Source organism: Lynx canadensis, chromosome C1 (genome assembly GCF_007474595.2).
Source record: "Lynx canadensis isolate LIC74 chromosome C1, mLynCan4.pri.v2, whole genome shotgun sequence".
Lineage (NCBI taxonomy): Eukaryota > Metazoa > Chordata > Mammalia > Carnivora > Felidae > Lynx > Lynx canadensis.
Genome location: NC_044310.1, coordinates 23511252 through 23530974, shown reverse-complemented (window position 1 = coordinate 23530974; position 19723 = coordinate 23511252). Strand labels below are relative to the sequence as shown.

Genomic DNA, 19723 nt, shown 5'->3' with positions numbered 1-19723 from the left:
CGACAGTGGCTGAAGCAAACTGATGTATGTTTTCACCAGTACCCAGGCTTGCTCTGTGTTTCCTTCTCTTGAGCGTTAGCCTGGAGGCCTTTGTGCTCACACTTGTCATCAAGATTGCAAAGAGGCTGCAGCACTCTGAGGCACTGGTGTCCACGGGCCAGGCAGGAGAAGGGAAAGGGAAAGAAACACTTCCAGATTTCTCTTTACATCCCAGTTTCCAGAACTGGGGCACTTGAGCGTCTTTGCCTTAATCACTAACCAAGAGAAATGAGATTCCACGATCGGCTGAGACCAAATCGTGATTGATCCTTTGCAGCTGGTACTTTGACATCACAGGAAATAAACTGAGGCTGGTGGACAGACACTCCTCCTGGACCAACAGATCTCTGCCTCCTCCCTGAAAGAAAAAGCAAATCAGGATTCAGTGTCAAAGTGCAAAAGGTTTGGGCTGCACTGTTGCTCAAACAATGGGCAGTTATACCCTAGGTGTCTTTTTTTCATATTTTTGCTTTCAATATTTCTGTAGCTTTGTTTTAGATGTCTCTCAGGAGCGGCACATAGCTAGATTATGTGTTTTCTTGCACTACGATAATCTAGCAACTGCTGAAACCAGTCCATTGACATTTTTTGTGATGACTAGCATTTAGAACGTTATTTCTAAATCCTCTTTTGTGTTTTCCATTTACCACTTGTATGATCAATAGTTCTCTATTGCTATGTAACAAACGACCTCCCAAAAGAGCATTTCAAAACAACAAACATTTATTATCCCTCCTAATTTCTTAGGGTCTGGAATCTGGGAACCACGTAGCTACGCGATCCTGGCTCAGGCTATCTGTGAGGTTGCAGTCAAGCTGGCGGCCAGGGCTACAGCCATCTGAAGGGTCTGTTGGGGATCTGCTTCCAAGTTCATTCCCGTGGCCAGAGACAGGAAGCTTCCGTCCCTTGCCACATGAACTTCTCCATGCTTGTAACATGGCTTCCCCAGAATGAGAGATCCGAAAGAGACAGCACACAGAGAGAGCAACGGTCTCTTCTAATTGAGTCGCCAGATTTAACCAACAAATACAAGATGCACAGTTAAATTTAAATTTCAGGTACTATTTCAATATTCGCACGGGCCATATTTATACTAAACACTCATTCATTGCTTATTCGAAATTTAAATCTGACTGGACTTCCTGAATTTTATCTGGCAACCTTACTGATAACCTGACCTTGGAAGCAAAACTGGCTACATAACTCGTGGGGTCCCTTGTTAAATTTGTAGGAATTTCAAGTCAGCGAGAGCAGAGCACTAAACCAAGCATGGAGCCCTAGTGAGGACAGTGGCCTTTGTCAGAACGTGGGTTATACTCCCAAGACGGCCAACCCTGTTTGCAAGTGACATACCATCACTTCTATCATATTTTACCACACTGGAACAAGTCACTAAGTCCCACCTGCACATTATGGGAGGGGACTCCACATGGGTGTGGGTCCCAGGAGGCAGGATCATTGGGGCCATCTTGGAAACTGACAGCCACACCAAGCTTTTCCTTTTCTTCTTTTATTTGTCATTTCCTGCCTGGAGGTGGACGAATTGGACTGTCTTCATTCCCTTTGTTTCCTCTCTGCAGGTTTAGAATACATTCTATTTCTGTTCTTTCATTAGTCATCCTTAAAATTTTTTTAACATGCCCACTTCAACTTAACAAAGTCTAAAGTTAATCAATGTCCTCTTCTAGAACAATCAAGGACCTTAGTTAGAATACTTTTGAACGCTGATCTTAGCTTCCTGCCTATAATTTGATTGTTCCCAGTTTTGTTTTTTTTTTTTTTTTGGTCTTATGTTCTTTATTTTATTCCCCAAATGTCTGTAAAATTTTAATTTTTTAAAAAATGTTATTTTGGAGAGAGAGAGTGCGTGTGTGCGGGAGTAGGAGAGAGGGGCAGAGGGAGAGAGAGAGAATCTTAAGCAGGTTCCATGCTCAGTGTAGAGCCCAACTTGGGGCTCAATCCCATGACCCTGGGATCGTGACCTGAGCCGAAATCAAGAGTTGGATGCTCACCCGACTGAGCCACCCAGGCGCCCCTGTAGAATTTTTCTTAAGTCCACTCTTATTTGAATTTCCCACGCTTAATCATGTTTTTGCTTTCCATTTCTTGCAAGCTACTTTTTCTTTCTGGGTTTATTTCCTGTGTCTTATCTATTATCTTAATTTGACATCTCGTCAGAACTCTCCATGGTGTTTTAAAGTGATTTTTTAAAAGCTTGACTGCATCTCTAGTCCTATCCTTTTTGTTCCTAATATGGTATATTTTGTGCAAATAATTTGTTTATTTTGCTGAAGCTTTTAAAAGAATTTACTAAGTCTTTTTAAAAGAATTCAACTTTCTGTTGGTTTCCATAGCGTTCCTTCCTGCTTTATTATTTCCTTTCTTCTGCTCTCTTTGGGTTTTCTGATGGCCTTTTCCTCGTCTCAAGTCAGACACTTAATTCATTGTTGTCAATCCTTCCTGTCTTTAATAAATGCATTTCAGGCTAGAATTTTTCCTTCAAGTTCCACTTTAGCTTTATTGTGATTTAGTTTTAAATATCTTGTAATTTCCATGATAATGTTCTCCTTATCCCATGACTTATTTAGAAATGAGTTTTTAAGTTACAAAGCATATTGGATTTCCTTGGCCAACCTTTTATTGTTGGTTTCTGATTTTATTACATTGGGATTAGAGAACTTGGCAGTGATATTGATTTTTGGAAAAAATTGTAGACTTTCTTCATGCCACGTATGTGATTTTTTTTAATGTTCCACTTGAGCTGGAAAACAATGAGTATTCTGTGTTGGGGGGGCTGTAATAGAAGTTTATGTTTACCCAGTAGATGAAGCTCCTTAATTATATTCTTCAAACTTCTGTATCCTCACTAATGCTTTGCTACTTGAGCCATTGGTTTTGCGAAAGTTTAATGAACACTTCCCACTTTGTTTATGGATACGTTACTGTCTCTTTACAGTCCTGCCAGATTCGCTTTATATGTCTCACCAAAATAAATATAAGTTCACGATACACATAAATTCGCGATTATTCTAACTTCCTGGCAGGTGTTTTCCTCTACGATTGTATTGCTTAGGATTGGACCAATGTGACAAAGACTCTAAAAACAGTGCTTAAAATAAGAGAGAAGTGTATTTTTTGTTCATTTCAAAGTCCACAGCTGGGGCATCTTGTGGGGTTTGGCAAATGGGGATCCCAGCAGGAGATGAGATGGAAGGAAGAGAGTGGAATCGGGGTGTTTATTTCCCAGCTCCTTCTCTCTGAGGTCTCCTCTGCTCTAGAAGCCCTTTCCATCTGAGTACGGGTCACCTCTCCCTGGCTTTGACCCTGCAGGCTTAGGGGTGAAAGCTTTGCTGCTGCTGCTAATGCTGCCCCAGGCTCTTGTACTCTCCCTTGTGACTCCCCTACGCCCTGCTTTGTCATTAGTCCTTTTAAAAATAAATGCTGCCCCAATTCCCCTAATCAAAGTATGCCATCCGTTTCCTGTTGGGACCCTGAGTGATGCAGGCTGGCATCGTGTGTTTAAGTCATTGATTCTGAATGCCTTTAGGCAAGGGCGCACTCTCTAACATGTGCTGGACACAGGCGCCACCACTCCCTGTTTTCACACTCCTGGCTCGCTCTTGGATCTGCCTGGTCTCAAAGACCATTGAGACGGAGACCCTGGGTTCATAGCCCCAGGCTAAGAGAGTCACAGCCTCCAGGTCTCCAGAGCGTCATAGTGCCCGGGGGGGGGGGGGGAGTACTCAAAGCCCATCAGTAACACCCATCTTGTCCATTTCAACACCTGTCCAGCTTGGCCACTGGTTCAATAGCCAGAGCTGTCTCTCCTTGGCCAAACTCAGTATCTTGGGGTCACGGGGACTCACCTTTGTCTGAGGATGCTTTATTACTTTAGGTGGGTCAATACTTTCACTTAATGCCTGTCAGCTTCTGCAGGACCACACTAGCCTGGCCCTTTGAGATGACTTTGGACATCTCTGCTCTGATTCATTACATATCAATTTCTTCTGTCCAACTCTCAGTGGGCCCAGCTTGTTTCCCTCATTTCCTCATTCTTAGGGAAGTTCTCAATTTAGGTCTCACAGAGGTCCCTGTTCCCATTGTACAGACTGGGAAACTGAAGATCAGAGTGGAAAGTGAGATTCAGGGAATTTAGGGGAGCTGGAATTTGAACCTGGGTCTGTCCAGCTCTGAGTTAGAGGCTTTCCAAGGGAAGTGTGTGTGTGTGTGTGTGTGTGTGTGTGTGCTGGCAGGGGATGGGGGGGGGGGACAGGGCAGCCTGAGTGGAGGCAGGAGGGGGGGATGATGCCACATGTGAGAGAAACCTCAAAGCCAAAACCTCTCGCGGACAGGCTGGGGCACGACATGTGGGTAACAGGTGCAGAGTGGGGGCCACAGCAACCACAAGCCTCTGAAGGCCAACAGACTGAGAGCCATCCCCAGTTCTGCCCCTTCCTTCTTTATCCCCTTGGGCCAGTCTCCGGCCTCAAAGAGCAGTTATGAGGGAATGTATGTCCAACATTGGTACACAGTCAGCTTGTATCTCTTCCTGATCTCTCTGGGCTGCGGTAGGGCGACCTACGGATTCGGCCACCAGGGGGCCCTGTTGCCAAGGGTGACCAGGCATCTGGGCCCCTCCAGGGTCATCCATTCCTTCAATCATTCCTCCACTCTCCCAACAAACAGCTCCTGTGTCCCTTCTGTGCCCAGTAGAGGTTGGAGGGATGCCAAGCGCACAGAGGGCAAGGCACAGCCCTGTTCGAGAAGCCTACAGTCAGGAAGGCATACTATGCTGGACAAAGTGGGGTGGGGGTAGGAGCTCAGAGGACTGTGATGACCATACAGAGTCAGGAAGGCTTCTCAGAGGAGGAGGCTTTCAATTAAAAAAAAAAGTTTATTTTTCAGAGAGAACAAGTGGGGAAGGGCAGAGCGAGAGAGGGCAACAGGATCTGAAACGCACTCTGCCCTGACGACAGAGACCATGCTCTGGGGCTCAGACTCACGAACCATGAGATCATGACCTAAGCTGACTCTGACCGAGCCACCCAGGTGCCCCTGAGGAGGCGGCTTTTGAACTTGACTTTCCAGGATGAGCAGTGATTTGCGCCTGCTCTGCAGACTCTCACACCTCCTTGCAGCCCCAAGCCAAGCCGTCCTGAGTGTTCATAACCCACATGACTCCCCCTCCCTCCAGGCACACCGCGACCACCAGCTTCTGTGAGCCCCCAAACTTCAGGCCCTAGTCATCCCTGCAGAGTTAGAGGCCACAGAGCCTGCTTGGGTACAAGATGAAGGGCAGCTGCGTGTGCACAAGGACAGAGGGCAGGGAAAACCCAGGCTTTGGAGCCTGACAGTTGAAGTTCTCTACCAGTTCCTAGCAATGCGTCCTTGGGGAGGGCACTTCACTTTCCCTCCCCTCCCCCCAGCGTTTCCTCCCCGTAAAACAGGGGGGGGGGGCGGGTAATAACCATCCTTGCCTATAGCGCATATGTCCAGTAAGGCTCATTTGGCAGCCGTCTCCTTGATCTATGAAGTGGCGAACTCCCGTTAACCATCTCGTGGTCGCATTGAGAGGTGGACCCTGCCGCGACCCTTGGAATAGGAAGCATGATGCTACCCTCCAAGGGTTGCTTGGACTCAGCCTTGCTTCACCTTGGGAAGAGGCCGCCTTGCAGGTTGTGGTCAGAACCACAGAATTTTCAGGAAGTGGGTGAAATCCCCCAGGGCTCAGCAGGGAGTCGTGGGGGAAAAGCTGGCAGGCGGGGGGGGGGGGGGGGGGGGGGGGGGGTTCCCGGGGAGGAATCTCTCACTCTTTGACCTGCAAAGGGGATCTCTACAAATTCACTGGAAGACAGTGTGGTCCGTATCCAGCTCCACCATTTATCAGCTGTGTGGCCTTACAAGTCACCCCCCTCCCTGAGCCTCGACTTCCTTGTCTGTCAAGTAGGAGTAACAGTGATCCCTAGCTGCCATGGGCATCGTTCTGTCATCTGCTCAGCTTCACCCACTTGCCCTGGAACAGCAGCCCTCTCCTTTTTTGGGGCTCTCCTCCGCTCCAAACACTGTTTCAGCCAGGGCTGTCCCCACTCCTATGCTCCTGTCCCTTGGCCACAAGTGATTGGCCCACAGGTGGACATCTGACCACAGCCAGGCTGATCAGAAGCCTTCCCTGTTCCATCGGTCTTGTTTGGAACCCAAACTGAGAAAATCGCTGCGGGCTGAAAAGCTCAGGAGCTGTCATCACTGGCCACATGTCCTTCCTCATGGCAGTTGGTCTGCAGAGGGAAAGGCAGGGGAGAGAGAGGGACAGTCGGTAGACCCAGCAGTATCTGGGCCCCTGTTTTGGGCTGTGCTCGGGCCCAGCAGCTCTGCTCGCAATCTAGGAGTTGGCTTCTCCCTTGCATTCTGAGAGTCACCTCTCCGGTTGGCATCGATTTCTAAAGATATACTTTCTCACAGGGATGTGCGTAGTAACAAATGAGCTAAAGCATGTGAAGCACCCAACCCAAGGCCCGGCCTGCTGCAGGCTCGGTAAGCATGGATTCCTTTCCCTTAATGGGCACCAGGCGAGGATGAGGATTTGGCAAAGATACCAGGAAGATGGGAGGCGTCAGTACTCGTGAAGCGATAGAACTCAGCAGCTCCGGGGAGACTAGAGTCAGGTGACTCGGGACCCCACAGAGCCCCACAGGAGACCAGGATGAATGCCCAAGCAGAACATTTAGTGGATAGGAAAGGACAGGACTAAGAAAAAAAAAAAAATCCTGCCTCATTCCTGTGTAGGAGCAAAGGCTGTCAACAGGTACTCCGGCTGTGCCGAGAATGGTGGACTAGACCATGGACGCCAGGAAAGGAGCGTTTGAGCTGGGGTTTTAAGGGCGAGTAAGAGTTTCCCAAGCAGGGAGAGGACTGAGAAGGGACACTGGACCATCACTGCCAATCAGCCACTACCACTAACGCAAAGCCGATTAGTAGGAGGCTTCAGCCCTCCTGGGTTTGACTCCTGCATCGGCCAACTTTCAAGATTCTTCTATGCTTCTGTTCCTTATCTGCAAAATAAGGAAATAGGAGTTTGTTTCTAGTATTAAATGAGATCGTATACGTAAAGCACTCAGAACAATGTGCTGGCAGAAGGCTGTGGTTAAGCACTCAATAAATGCTTAGCTCATTATGAAAAGCCTCTGCATTATCAAGTCCAATGCCCTTAAAATGATTACAGCTGTCACCATTTGTTGAGCCCTTCATAAGTCCCAAGCATTGCGCTACATGCTTGGCATGTTTTGTCTCCTGTAATCCTACCAACACCACCAGGAGATGAGTACTATCATCCCCACTAGAGAGAAAACCAGAGGCTCTGAGACGGCAAGATTAAGCACGGCGAGTGTAACCAACAGAGCAGGAGTTCCAACCCAGGTCTGCCTCAAGACCCAAGCCCTTGGCCGGGAGAGAGAAAGGGACCAGTCTCAGGACACACAGCAAGGGAGTGGGATGCCAGGATTTCTTTATGAACTACCCAAGGGCAGGTACCCTGGCTGACGGAGGTTACTGAGGTACTCGCTCAGCCCTCCCCAGCACCCTTCCGCCACCCGTACCCGCACCCTCTCCCGCTCCAGGGCGGCCGGGAGGCCCTGGGGCTCCCTGGCCGCGGACAGAACTGAGGAAGGGCTGGGCCGACCGCCACGGGTCCGCAGATCGCCCGCCCACCCCGTGTTGGCACAGCCGGAGGCCCGAGACGCGGCCGCGCCCCTGTTCCCCTCCCTTCCCCACCCCGCTCTGCTTCCGCCAAAGGTCCTTGCAGAAAATTCCAGCCTCGCCCGGCCGCGCGGGCGCTGGACGGGGGTTTTTCCAGCGGGGTGGGAGCAGCCGGGCGCGTCCCGGCCCCGCGGAGGCGGTGGTGGGCGGGCGCCCCCTCGGGCCCCGCTCGGGACTCCCCCCCCCCCCCCGCCCTCGTCCCCGGCCGCCACCACCCCCCCCCCCCAAAGGCGGCTTTGGCTCCTTGCGGACGGGCGGGCCGCCCAGGGGAGCCGGCTCGGGACGTCCTGGCAAACAGGAAATGAGACAAAGGCGGCCGCTTATCGGGAGCCCCGCATTCCTTTCAGGTGATGCCGGGACGCGGCCCCCAGGACGATTGCTGCCTCCGGGAGCCCCCTCCCCAAGCGCAGCCCTCCTGGGCTCCTGGAAAGGAAGGGACCCCAGCGCCCAGAGGGACCGGCTGGGCGAGGGTCTTGGGAGCCAAGTGGAGGGAGAAAGAACAGGGCCTAGCCACTCAACCATTCCACAAACCGTAATGCCCCCTTATACCAGGGTACAGGTGTAGGTGCCAGGACCCCCAATGAACCCGACCCAGTCCCTGCTCTCAAGGAACTTCCAGCGTAACAGAGGAGGTAGGTAGACACCCAGAGAAGTGAAAATACTGGGTGAAAGGGCAGGGTGTAGATGAGTCCTGGCAGGAGGTGTCGAGGCCATGCTGGGTGGGGTTGGTGGTTTGGGAAAGCTGGGGTCCCTTGCACAATACCTGACACACCAGCAGCCCCTTCAGGTACTACCTGAATGAGGGTACAGTGGAGTTGGCTTTGAAACAGCAGAGGGGCAAGCGGAGGATGGAATGGAGGGGCATCTAGACTGGGGAACAGCATGTGCAAATGCCTGACGGTTCTGCCTGTGCACAGGACATCTGAGGGGCAGTGAGGACTCTGGAATAGCCTGGGCACGGGCTGAAGAAGCTTTGGTGAGGAGGTTGGTGGAGTGGGTCCTCATGGCCTAGAAATACGGGGATCCTGGGGAGGTGGGGTAGGGAGAGTACTCAGAGAGGCAGGTCCAGCGTGGCCCAGGGGCAGGGGGAGGAGGTAGTGGGGGGAGGGGGGGGCTTCGCCTGGGTGGCTTGGAGAGGCTGATCTGCGGAGACAGAGGCTCCAGCCTCTGTGGGGCTGTGCCCCCCTTGCCTGCTGGGCACTGGCGCCAGTTCTGCTGATTGGTGGGTCAGGCTCCCCCCACCGGGCAGCGCTGACTCAGCGTCTGAAAGGTGGTTCCCACGGGCCCATGTCTCTCTGAGGGCCAGAGGCCATGCCATCCATGCCCCACCTCCAAGTGGGTCCGTGCCCAGGACCACTGACAAATAGGGCCGAATGGCGGCTAAGATTTCTAGCCTCCCCACCCCTGCCGACCAGCAAGGCCTCAGGCCCTCCTTCCTGCTGTCTGACCGTATGCCATACCAGCCCCGGCCTGGCTTTCCACTCCCCAAAGTTCCAAGGTACTACAGTTATCAGTACTCTTTTTATTTTTAAAACCGTGAGAAGAAAAATAAATATCTTTGGAGGATAAGAGTACGGGGGTGGGATGGGGTAGTGGGGCTGGAGACTTGGGGGTGTCCTGGCTTCCGTGGTCTTGAGCCGGGGGGGTGCCCGGGGCCTGGGATCTGCAGGCCCGCTCCTCCCGGGCCAGGCCCTGCCCAGTCCCCGCTGGGAGGTCTGGGGGCTCCGCCAGCCTCGCCTGCCCGCGGCTCCCAGGCCGGGCGCTGCGTCAGCGGAACCTGCGCGAGGGGGATTAGACCCCAGGCGCCCGCCTGCGCCCCCGGAGCTCCGTCGGGCGGGGCGGGATGGGCAGCGTCGCCCCCCCAGGGGCTCTTCCGCCGGCCAGCCCGGCGCGGTGCCAGGGCCTCAGCGGTGCGCCATGTCCTCCGTGCCCACGCGGCCCCAGACGCCCAGCACGAAGCTCTCGATGTCGCACTCGTTGGCGCCGCGCACGATGCGGAAGTGGCCCCTCTCGCCCCAGGCTGGGCCCCACGAGTTGGCCGCCGTCTGGGGATGAGGAGGGGCGGTGGTGAGGGGGGAGGGCAGGGGGAGTGGGGGGCGGTGAGAAGGCCGCGGCCCGCAGGGCCCCCCCCCCCCCCCCCCGCAGGGACTCACCCAGTATTTGAGCGTTCTTCCGTCGGGCAGCGTCTCCTGTCCCCACCTGAGGAGGGCGCGGCAGAGCCAGGGAGGGAGAGGACGCTGATTCCACCTGCCTTGAGGGGCTCGAACCCCAGGGCACTTTCCCTTCCAGGCTTGGGCGGGGCTCTAACCCTCTCTCTACTCTCGGTCCCCACCTTTCAAAGTCTGTGTGCCCACGCCCACGTGGGGTTGGGCACCAACGGAATAACTGGAGGGGTGAGCCGAAAGGGGGAGAACTTGGGCCTCCCTCCTCCAGGGCCCCACATCCTGGGGACCAGGTCTCCGGGACCTCACAACTTCACACGTCTGCCTGCCCTCTCTCTTCACTTGGGAAGCCAGGGAGGGTTGGGTACCAGGGACCGCAAGGTTGGGGTACCTTGGAGGCCCCAGACTCCCACTGCAAAGTACATTTCATTGGTTGGACAACTGAAATCAGTGACTCGAACATCTTTGGGGATATCAGGTGGGGGAACTGAAGCCCGGGGGTGGGGGTCCGTGAGTCAGGCAGAGTTGGGGTGGGTGCTGAGATGGAGAGAGGTTGAGCAACCCTTGAATCCTTGTCTGTATTACACTGGAGTGAATTTTATCACAGTGTGTAAGGGAGGACCAGTTCCTAGAAAACCTTCAAAGGCCCCCACTCTCGGTGCGAGGCAAACCTCTCCTCTTTTCCTGTCTTGGTCTGCTTCTCTTCGAAGCGGGGCTTTGCAGAGAGACGGGACGGATTCGAAGTAGGCTCGGAGCCCCCCAGTGCAAGCCCTGCGGCCCCCTCCCCTCTCTGCCCCCAAGCCCCTCACCCTGTGATCTTGACCGAGTGGGTCCCGTGCCGGCGGTATCGCTCTGGCCTCCCAAGGCTCACTGGGGTGTGGCTGTAGATGCCGCCCTGGTACAGGAAGAAGTCCTCGTGCACCTCCATGAGAGCTGTGGGCAGAGGTCCAAGTAGGCCCGGCTCAGCCCATCGGCACAGGTCTGGAGACGCATGCCCAGACCCATACCAAGACTCTAAGTGTCCCCCCACCCCCCTCCCCGCCCAGGGTGCTGCCCGTGGGGAGGGGACAAGGTCCCACTGACTCCTAGCCCCAGTGGGACTTGCTACCCCATGCTGTGCAGACCCCTTGTGCTGCCGTGCCGTGCTCGGTCTCAAGCAGGCACGAGCTTCTGGAACCAGGGGGCAGGATGAGGGGCGTTTACCTTGGACAGGGCCGTTCTCCATCAGTTCCTTCATGATCTCCTTCTCCTGGAGGGTTGGGGGTGGGGAGGAGAGTGTCGATCAGGCGTGAGGCTCCAGCCTCTGGCCAGCCTTCCTGCCTCTGCCCCTTCAACCAAGTATAAACTTACGCTGGAGCCGAGGCGGTAGGCAGGAGTGACCTGGTAGATGTCATTGGCATGGACATGGCTACTGGGGCATCGGGCAGTGGCCTGGCGCTTGCCCCGACCCATGGCCCGGCTGTGCATCATACAGCGGGGCGCGGGGCCAGCCTCGTCCCGCTCGCTGCCCATGAACGGGTAGCAGTGGTCGGACACAACCCTGGAGGAGAAGGAGGAAGGAGCAAGGAGAGGTGAATGTGATGGGCGTGGCCCTGGCCCCTCCTGAGGGTTGCCTTCCTGAGGGCCCCCCGTTTCACATCCTCCTCCCTGCCCACGCCCTCTGCTGCTCACCCTCGACGTCGCAGGAACCACCAGGCCCCATCGAGACGCCCACCACGGCAACCCTGCTGGTTGTGGGTGTTACAAGACAGCAGGTTCTGGGGCGACAGGACAGGTGCCATATGCCCCAGGGAATGGATTGAGACGCGATCGGATGCCACGGCTGGTGGGGGAGGGGGGGAGGCAGAAGGGCCGTCAGGGGGCTCGGGCCTTGGCCCTCCTTTCCTGCTGCCCCAGCCTCCACCCTTGGACGTACCTGCTGTGGAGAAGGCCCAGGAGCCTGCACAGTTGCCCTGGTCAAGAGGCCCATGGATCAGGTTGGGCCACTTCTCAGAGGCCTCGAACGCTGTGGGCAGCACCTCCCCTGGGCCCAGAACTGTCTGCAAAGCAAAAGTCACTCCGTCTGCCTCCTGCCTCTGCCCCCGTCTACCCTTCGGGGGCCCGTTGGCACTGAAGGGCCACCAAGAGTCTAGGGCCTTCCGCGGTTCGATCTTGAGCAGTCCTGCTGCCGAGCGATTCCAGTAATCTCCACATCGACTCAAGGGGAAGACCCAAGCACCATTTGATGCGTTCTCAGGGTCAGGTGGGGGTGGCCAGTCCTGATGAGTTACGGATGAGGGGACGGAGGCCAGCAGAGAAGTGGCCAGGCCAGGGTCACCCACTTTTCCTTCTCAACCCCCACTCCCTCATTCTTCCTCTGCACCTTCTGATCTGACACTTCCTTCTTCCCACCAGGACCTTGGGCTTTGGGCCCTAAAGGGCAGGGGAGGGAAGAAGCAGTAAGGTCCTGTGACCAGGCAGCCTGCCAAAGCAAACAGCAGGAGGCAGAAAATAGCAGGGGCCCAGGGGAGTAAGGACAGGGGCAGGGGCTGGTCACCCCAGCCTTGAGCTGCTGTCCCTCTGCAGGGAGGGGTACTCTGGCCAAAACTGCCTCCTCCCTGCCTGCCTCTGATGGACAGATCCTGTGGCATGTGCCCCAGCCCCGTCCTGCTGCGGTTCCCCTTCCCCACCCCTTGACTATTCCGGGGATGGTTCCCATTTCTGCCCGAAGGGGGTCCCACCGGCAGGAGGGGAGAAGCCCCCTCCTCCCTTGGGGTTCCGCTGAGTCGGCATTTGTTTCCGAGAATTCCTACTCTCGAGCTGGAGCCAGAGGACAATCTGTCCCTCCCTTCCGAAAATACCAAGGTGACCTCCTGGCCCCTTGGGCCCTGACCCAGCTGTACTGGGAGGAATAGCATTTTTCCCAGGCTGGGCAGGCCACGAAGGGACTCGGGCTGGGACCACAGAACTCAGAATCCGAGCATCAGTTCTCTCTGGGCAGCACATCTTGTTATGGGCAGGAACTGAAGACCCGCAGAAGGGGAGTGATGTGTGTCCAGGGACACACAGCCTCTTGGAGGGGTCTAGGCCCGGGGCCTTGGAGGAACAGGACCCAGGGTGCCAGGGTTCCTGGGGTCCCAGGCCATGGGGAGATGGCAGGATGGACTTACGTGAATCTCATTCATATTGGTGACAGAGGAAGAAGGGCGGATGGTGCCCAGGCGGTAGCGAATGCCTTCATCCAGGGTCATGCCCCAGAAGGCGCTGTGGTTCCCAGCCCGCCATCTGAAAGAGTAGGGGTGGGAGTCACAGATCTGCCAGGGCTGAGGGTCCTAGAGGTACGTGCGTATGGGTAGGAGAGACGCATCCTGGCCAAGCCTACGCGTGAGTGAAATCTGGGTGTGCCTGGCAGCACGTACATCTCGGGGGGAACGTATGTGTGTCTGTGCCACCTGGGGGCATTTCCAGGGCCTCTCACCCGTAGTTGCCCCGGTTGATGGCGTTGATCATGTCTTCGTCCACCAGGCATGGCTCCTGGTCACACTCCCACTGCCCTTGCTCCTGGCAGGTGCTAGAAGAGCAGAAACGAAGAGGTGGTGGGGGGGTGGGGGCTGGGCATCCTCTGAAGGGAGGGGGGCTCAGAAGTCAACATGGACCTGAGGCTCTGTGCCAGCAGTGATGGGAAGACCCCTAGATGATCCCATTCAGCCTGGTGGCTTCAGATGTCAACGTCAAGTGCACAGTTCTCAGGTTTGTATCTGCTGCCTGGATGGATCTCTCCCTAAACTCCAGATCCAAGGACACAATCTCACCACTGGGGTGTCCAACAGCAGCTCAACCCGAACACATCCCAAGCCAAATTTCTGACCCCCCACTCCCATGCGTGCTCTCCCCACGGTCTGTGGAAAACGTCCACTCCATCCTTCCCGAACCTCAGGCCGGGAGCCTGGGAGTCACCCTTGACGCCTGCCCTCAAGCGCTAATTTGATTCATTGGCAGATCCCGTTGGCTTTCCCTTAAAAGCACATTCAGGATCCAAACCGCGTCTCGTTCTCTCCTGCAGCCATCGTGGGCCAATCACCTTTCCCCTGGATTCTGCCGCAGCTTCTCCGCTGTTCTCCCCATGTCTGCCCTGCACCCACACTTCGGTATATTTTTACTACAGCTGCCGGAGGACCCTGTGCAACCCAAGTGGTATCATGCCATCCCCCTGCCCAAACCACCCCCTTGGCTTGACATCACAGAGTAAGAGCCGGCGTCCTGGCCGTGTTAACAAGGCCCTGCGTGATCTGTCCCCCTGTCCCCTCTGTGACCCCCTCCTCTGGGTCCTGGCTCCTGGGGCTCCAGCCAGGCTGGTCCACTGACTGGTCAACAACAGCCATGCTCCTGCCCCAGGGCCTTTGAGCTGCTCTTTTCCCCATATCCCCAACGCTCACTCTCACTTCTTCCAAGTCTCCATTCACACGTCACCTGCCCTGGCCACCTTCCTATCCCGCTTCCAGGTTTTATTTTCTCCTGAGCACGTCGTCACTCTGTGGCACGCTATATCTTGAGTTATGTGTACAGCTTATCCCTGCTTCCTCACAGACGCTCAGGTCCTGGAGAGGAGGGATTGTGTGGTATCTTCAGAGCCTAGAAACCAAAACCTAGCACATGGCAGGCCCCCAATAAATATTTGTTGGATGAACGAGTGAATGAGGCACTGTGGTGAAGAGGCTAAGAGCAGGGGTCCTGAAATTCAAGTCTTGGGTTCCAACTGGCTGACCAGTCATGTGACCTCAGGTGAACTCTCTCCCTCAGTGTTTTTGTCCATAAAACGAGGAAATGAATAGTCCCACCTTCCAGGAATTAAATGGCAGGGTTTTGTAAGGCTTATAAAGCATTTAGCACAGGGCCTGGCCCATCTTAGGTGCTCAAGAATCATTACCTACTACTCTAGTTCTCAGACCAGGAACCCTAGACTCCCCGTCTCTGGAGTTTCAGACTCCCATCCACCTGGCCCCCTCACATCTCCTCCGGGTGTATCTCAAACTGAAAATGGCCCACACTGCCCTCCCCCCAAACCGCTCCTTCCCTAACATCCTCAGCTCAGGAAATGGCACCTTATTCACGCAGGTGTTCAAACCAGAACTCGCCGCGGTCCATGGCGTGCCCCCATTTCCTGCGCCCGCCATCAGCAGGTCCTGGGATGGCACATCGTGGACGGCTCTGCATTCACCTGCCCCTCACCCCCTCCTCCACTGCTACCACCCTCCTCCAGTCTCTTGTCACCTGTCACCCGGACCATGCCTTCCTACCCAGGCTCCCTGCCTCTCTACACCCCCCACCCCCGCCCAACCCACCCCCAGGGTGCATTCCCTAGCCACTCTGAAGCCCGAGAGATCTCTGAATGACATAAATCAGGCTGTGTGCCTCCAAGTGGCTTCCCCCGGCACTTAGAACAAAATACAAAACCCTCAGCACGGCTTATGAGACCCATGGACGCGGCCTGTACCTCCTTGGGCCTTCTGTCCCCACCTCATAACCGCAGTGAGGTCTATCCCACCTCCTAGCCTCCCATGAGCTATGGGCCCCCATGCTCCCTCCTTGTCTAGCCATCTTCCCTTGTCCCTCCTCCACTCTACACGAGGGCCCCCCCCCATGATGCCCTTTCCCCGCCACACCTGTCGCAGGCTGTCATATGTTTATTTGTGTGTGGGCTCCTTCGTTGTTAGACCGGAGGCTCCCGTGCAACCTCAAGGGCGGTCTACCACATCTGGCTGCACTTCCCTGGCCCGGCACAGGGCTTGGCACATAGTAGGTCTTTAACAAATAGGTGTCGACGGATCAGGGCATTCTATGAATTCTATAATGCTTTTACAAGCTCATAACTCTGCTATTACAAGAGGCTAAACTGCCTCCTTCCCCTGTTGCCTTTTAAGGAGCCTCAAGGGGAACAAACCCAGTATGGCTGGGCTCCTGAGCCCCGGGAGTGGGCGGGGGCACTTTCGGGACAGAGGGAGGAGGCTGCGTAGGAGGCGGCTCTCTCAGGCTTCTCTCCCTTCTCAGACTCTCCAAGCATTCCTCGAGGGCTCACGCAGCCTAGAAGGCCTGCGGACATGACCCCACACCCTCAGTCAGGTGCCGAGCACAGGGAATGGGGGCCACCAAGTGCAGTGAGGGGACCTCGGGCTGGTCAGTCCTTTCCTGCCGCCTCCCTCTTTGCCCCCAGGGCTGCCCAAGCAGGTCTAGACTGGGCTGGTGGCAGCAGGCCCCAGCATTCCAGAGGGGCCCAGGGTGGCCAGGCCCCAGGGATAAGAGTGGGAAAGAGGTTAACCCATCAATGCCCAGAGACGTCCTATCTGGAGCTGCCGGCTCGTGCAGGCACGTTCCATGTTTCTGAACACACACACCCAGTCCACACACACTCACACCATACCCACACGCGCATTCTCTCACGCGGACACATGCTGAACCCTATTCGTCCCCACTCCCCTGTGACCCAGCACCCCTCACACCAGTGAGGCAATGGAAACAGCTTATGCGTAATGCATTCCAAAAAGTGTCCTCCTCCCTGGGGCCTCTGCAGTCCCAGGCAAAGAGGGCGTGGTGTGGCGTGGGTGCAGGGCCACCTCCTCAGAGCCACAGGGTCCCCATCATTTCCATTAGGCCTTCAAGGCTTCCTACCCACCCCCTCCCCATTTCCCACCTCAGGCCTCAGATTAGAGTAGGGGAGCACCCCTGACCCTTCATCCTCCTACCAGAACAGGGAGGGCGGGGGAGGGGCCACATTCCCGGGAAGGCCCTGCTGCAGGTTGGCGGCCGACCAGCTCAGCCGTCCCTGACCCTCATCCCGTCCAGGGCAGCGGATGCTACAGTCAGAGGTTTCCTTCCTGACGCCCCCTTCTCCAGATTCTCCCGTACATGGAGAAAGGTTGGGAGGGGCAGTGGCCCAGCCCGAGCCAGCAGGGACAGGGAAGCACTCCCAGCTCAGGGGCCACACCTGGGGCCCGGCATCCATGGCTGGCCACTCCTGGGGAATGCCGTTAGAGTGTTGTTTTAGGAGTTGATAGGATGGGTGTAAAAATTCTCATGTTACAGACGAAGAAACTGAGGCTCGGAGAAGGGAAAGGACTTGTCCCGGCACGTGAGCCGCAGGCATCGGGTCTGAACCAAGTCTGCGGGCCATAGAGCCCACAAGGCAAGCCCCCTTCAAGCTCCGCATACTCACCAACGGTTACAGTTGTCCCAGTAGGTTCCTAAGATTGGATAGATGCGACTCCCATGGGTACATCCTGGAGGGAGGGAAGAGGAGGAGAGAAGTGGAATCAAGACCAGAGACTACGGGCTCGGGTGGCCAGGTCCTCAGAAGTCAGGTGTTGGGAATCCTCCCAAACACACACACACAACACACACACACACACACACACCCCAGCCCTCACTGAAACTAAAGTCAAACTATAACTTCCTAAGACATCTCCCGCTGGGTAACATACCAACAGCTACCTGGGAAGTTCTTCAGTGACCCCCAACTTGGCTCCTTCTTGCTTCACTTGGATACCAGCCATCACATTCCTTAGATCCTTTACCATTTACATGAGTTGAAACTTGGAGATGGGGAGTGGGAGGGGCGTGGGGAAACCGAGGCCCAGAGAAGGCAAGCGACTCCCCTAAGATAACACAGCACTTCGGGATGTGACAACCTAGGTATTCGGTCTCACCCCCACAGGCCCACAGAACTGGGGGAAGGGATTCAAGTGATTCTCTTATGGGACCAGGGGCAAGGGCGTGGGAAAGGATGGGGACGGGGCTGAAGGAAGGAAGACATTCGCCCCACCTCCCAGGTGTGACCAGCCATCTCAGGGTAGAGAATCCTGAGCAAAGGCAGAGGAATGGCGGAGATGAGCCTGACCAGCTCCCCCCACTCCCCCCCCCAGGCTTTATCAGCCTGAGGGTGAGTCAGCAGGCGGGGCCAGCACCTTCCACGTCTGGCAGGGAGACAGGACTGGGAGAAAGGGCAGGAGACTGCCTTTCTCCTGGGCCAGCTTAGAACCCCACCGACCAAGGATCTTCTCTCTTTCAGTCTTGCTGGAGAGATTCAAGTCAGACCAGAGGGGAGAGGGGGACGTCCCAGAGCCACAGACAGCGGGGCGGGGGCTCTCCCCAGATTCTACAAAGCCTCCCCTGGACATGTCAGTGCGTCCGCCTCGCTCCTGAGCCTTGCTGAGTCTGGGGTTGACAAGGCGACCCACCCTCCTGGCCGTCTGGTGCCCACCTGGGATGGGGGGAAAGGGGGGTGGCACGCCGAGGCAGAAGTCCCAGAAGTCAGGGCAGCAGTCGGAGACGGTGCGGTTGCAGAAGAGGTCACAGTAGCAGGTGGCACCCAGGTAGGGCAGGGCGCAGTCGTCGGCACGGCCCCGGCAGCACAGGTCCTGCCCCCCGCAGTACCGGCCGCCCGCATCCCGGATGCCCCGCAGGTGCAGACCCGGGGCTAGCTCCCGGCGCCCACGACCCCGCCGGGCACCCAGGGTCAACTCGCCGGCCAGCAGCAGCAACAGCAGCAGCCCCAGTGGACATCGCCACATGGTGCCTCCTGGGCCCGGGGAGGGCAGATGTCAGGGGTCAGAGGTGGCAGGCTGCAGAGACTCCCTGGCACCCCAGGGACTGATCTCCCAGCTTCCTGGGGCTGTGAGTCCAAGGGGGTTCAGCAGGGTCAGAGACCCTGATTCCTGCGTCCCCAGGCAGGACCCGGGAAGGGAGGGGACAGGGCAAGAAATGGAGCCCCTCCCTGACCTGCCCCAGAGACCTTCAAGGACAGGAGGTGGGGATTGCGGCGTTCTTGGTGCCCCTGGCTCAACACCCACCACTCGGACTGAGGTCTCCTTTCCTATCGGGGTCCCTCTGCCCCTCTTTCAACCTCCATGCCTGACGCCGGTACCCCCTGAGCTTGTGTTCCTCTGTGTCCGTCCCCGTGCCCCCCTCCACTCTCCTTCTCTGCCATCCCTCGCGGTCCCTCCGCCTGCCCCCTCCTCTCTGTTCCTTCCTTCTGAATACACCCCACACCCCCTGCCCCCTGCGCAGGGGAGCGTCCCTACCTGGTGACGGGCTGCGCCCCGGGCTGCCCCACGCGCCTCCGGCCTCCCGGCTCCTGCCACCACGGGACACTCAAAGTCAAGTGAGGAGTGCGGGGCGGGACCGCTTTTTGCACCGCCCCGCCCGCAGCACCGCCCCCCGGCCCAGGAGGCGGGAGGGAGGGGCCCCGGCTGGCCCCGCACCTGGAGTAGCCCTGTAACTCGGGAGCGGGGACCTGTGAGAGGGACAGTGAGCATGTGATTGTCCTCGCCGGGTCTCCGACGGCAGCCGTTCGTGCCCTTCGGGGGCGGAACTGCAACCGAAGCAGAAAGGATCGTGGTCTGACACCCGTCAGGACTTCCCAATGGGCCTCGCCGCAGGGCTGAGGGGCTGCCGCGAAGAAGGGGAGAGAGGGGGCACCGGAGCTCCGAGTTTTGGACCCAACTTTGGGAAATGATGGGGAGGGTGGGGACAGCAAGCATCTCTGAGACCCCACTGACCCTTCAGTATTAAAAACAGCCTTGCACTCCCGTGCCCCCCAGGCTTGGGACCGCCCCAAGCCGCCTCCGTTCCCAGGAATGATTGGAATCCAGAGGAGGATGGTTGAGGACCCTGCTCTAGGGGCCTTGGAGGCTCATCCTTCCGAGGGGGTGGGGTGGGTGTGGTGTGGGGGCCGCCTCCCTGCCCACAACTCTTCTTTGGGCCTGCCCTCCCCAGGCTGCCCAGGCGCCTTGCCAACC

General features: G+C 56.6%; 1 protein-coding gene across 1 annotated transcript; it reads right to left on the bottom strand.

The window, feature by feature from the left end:
• Positions 1–9655: 9655 nt before the first annotated feature.
• On the bottom strand, positions 9656–19063 carry TINAGL1 (tubulointerstitial nephritis antigen like 1). The gene is made up of 12 exons (XM_030327132.2): positions 19007–19063; positions 18187–18504; positions 17143–17206; positions 13411–13503; positions 13103–13217; positions 11869–11992; positions 11625–11775; positions 11304–11493; positions 11157–11202; positions 10763–10886; positions 9945–9990; positions 9656–9836 (listed from the first exon to the last, which is right to left on the bottom strand). Exons 2-12 carry the CDS (start codon positions 18494–18496, stop codon positions 9696–9698), a joined length of 1404 nt encoding a protein of 467 aa, XP_030182992.1. The 5' UTR covers positions 18497–18504; positions 19007–19063; the 3' UTR covers positions 9656–9695.
• Positions 19064–19723: the final 660 nt, after the last annotated feature.

Coding starts and splice junctions, on each gene's coding strand:
- TINAGL1 (XM_030327132.2), bottom strand. CDS start 18,496: ATGTGGCGATGTCCACTGGGGCTGCTGCTGTTGCTGCTGCTGGCCGGC. Junction 17,207..18,186: donor CCCCTTTCCCCCCATCCCAG/GTGGGCACCAGA, acceptor CCCTCCCTCCAG/GATGTACCCATGGGAGTCGC. Junction 9,837..9,944: donor GAAGAACGCTCAAATACTGG/GTGAGTCCCTGC, acceptor CCTCATCCCCAG/ACGGCGGCCAACTCGTGGGG.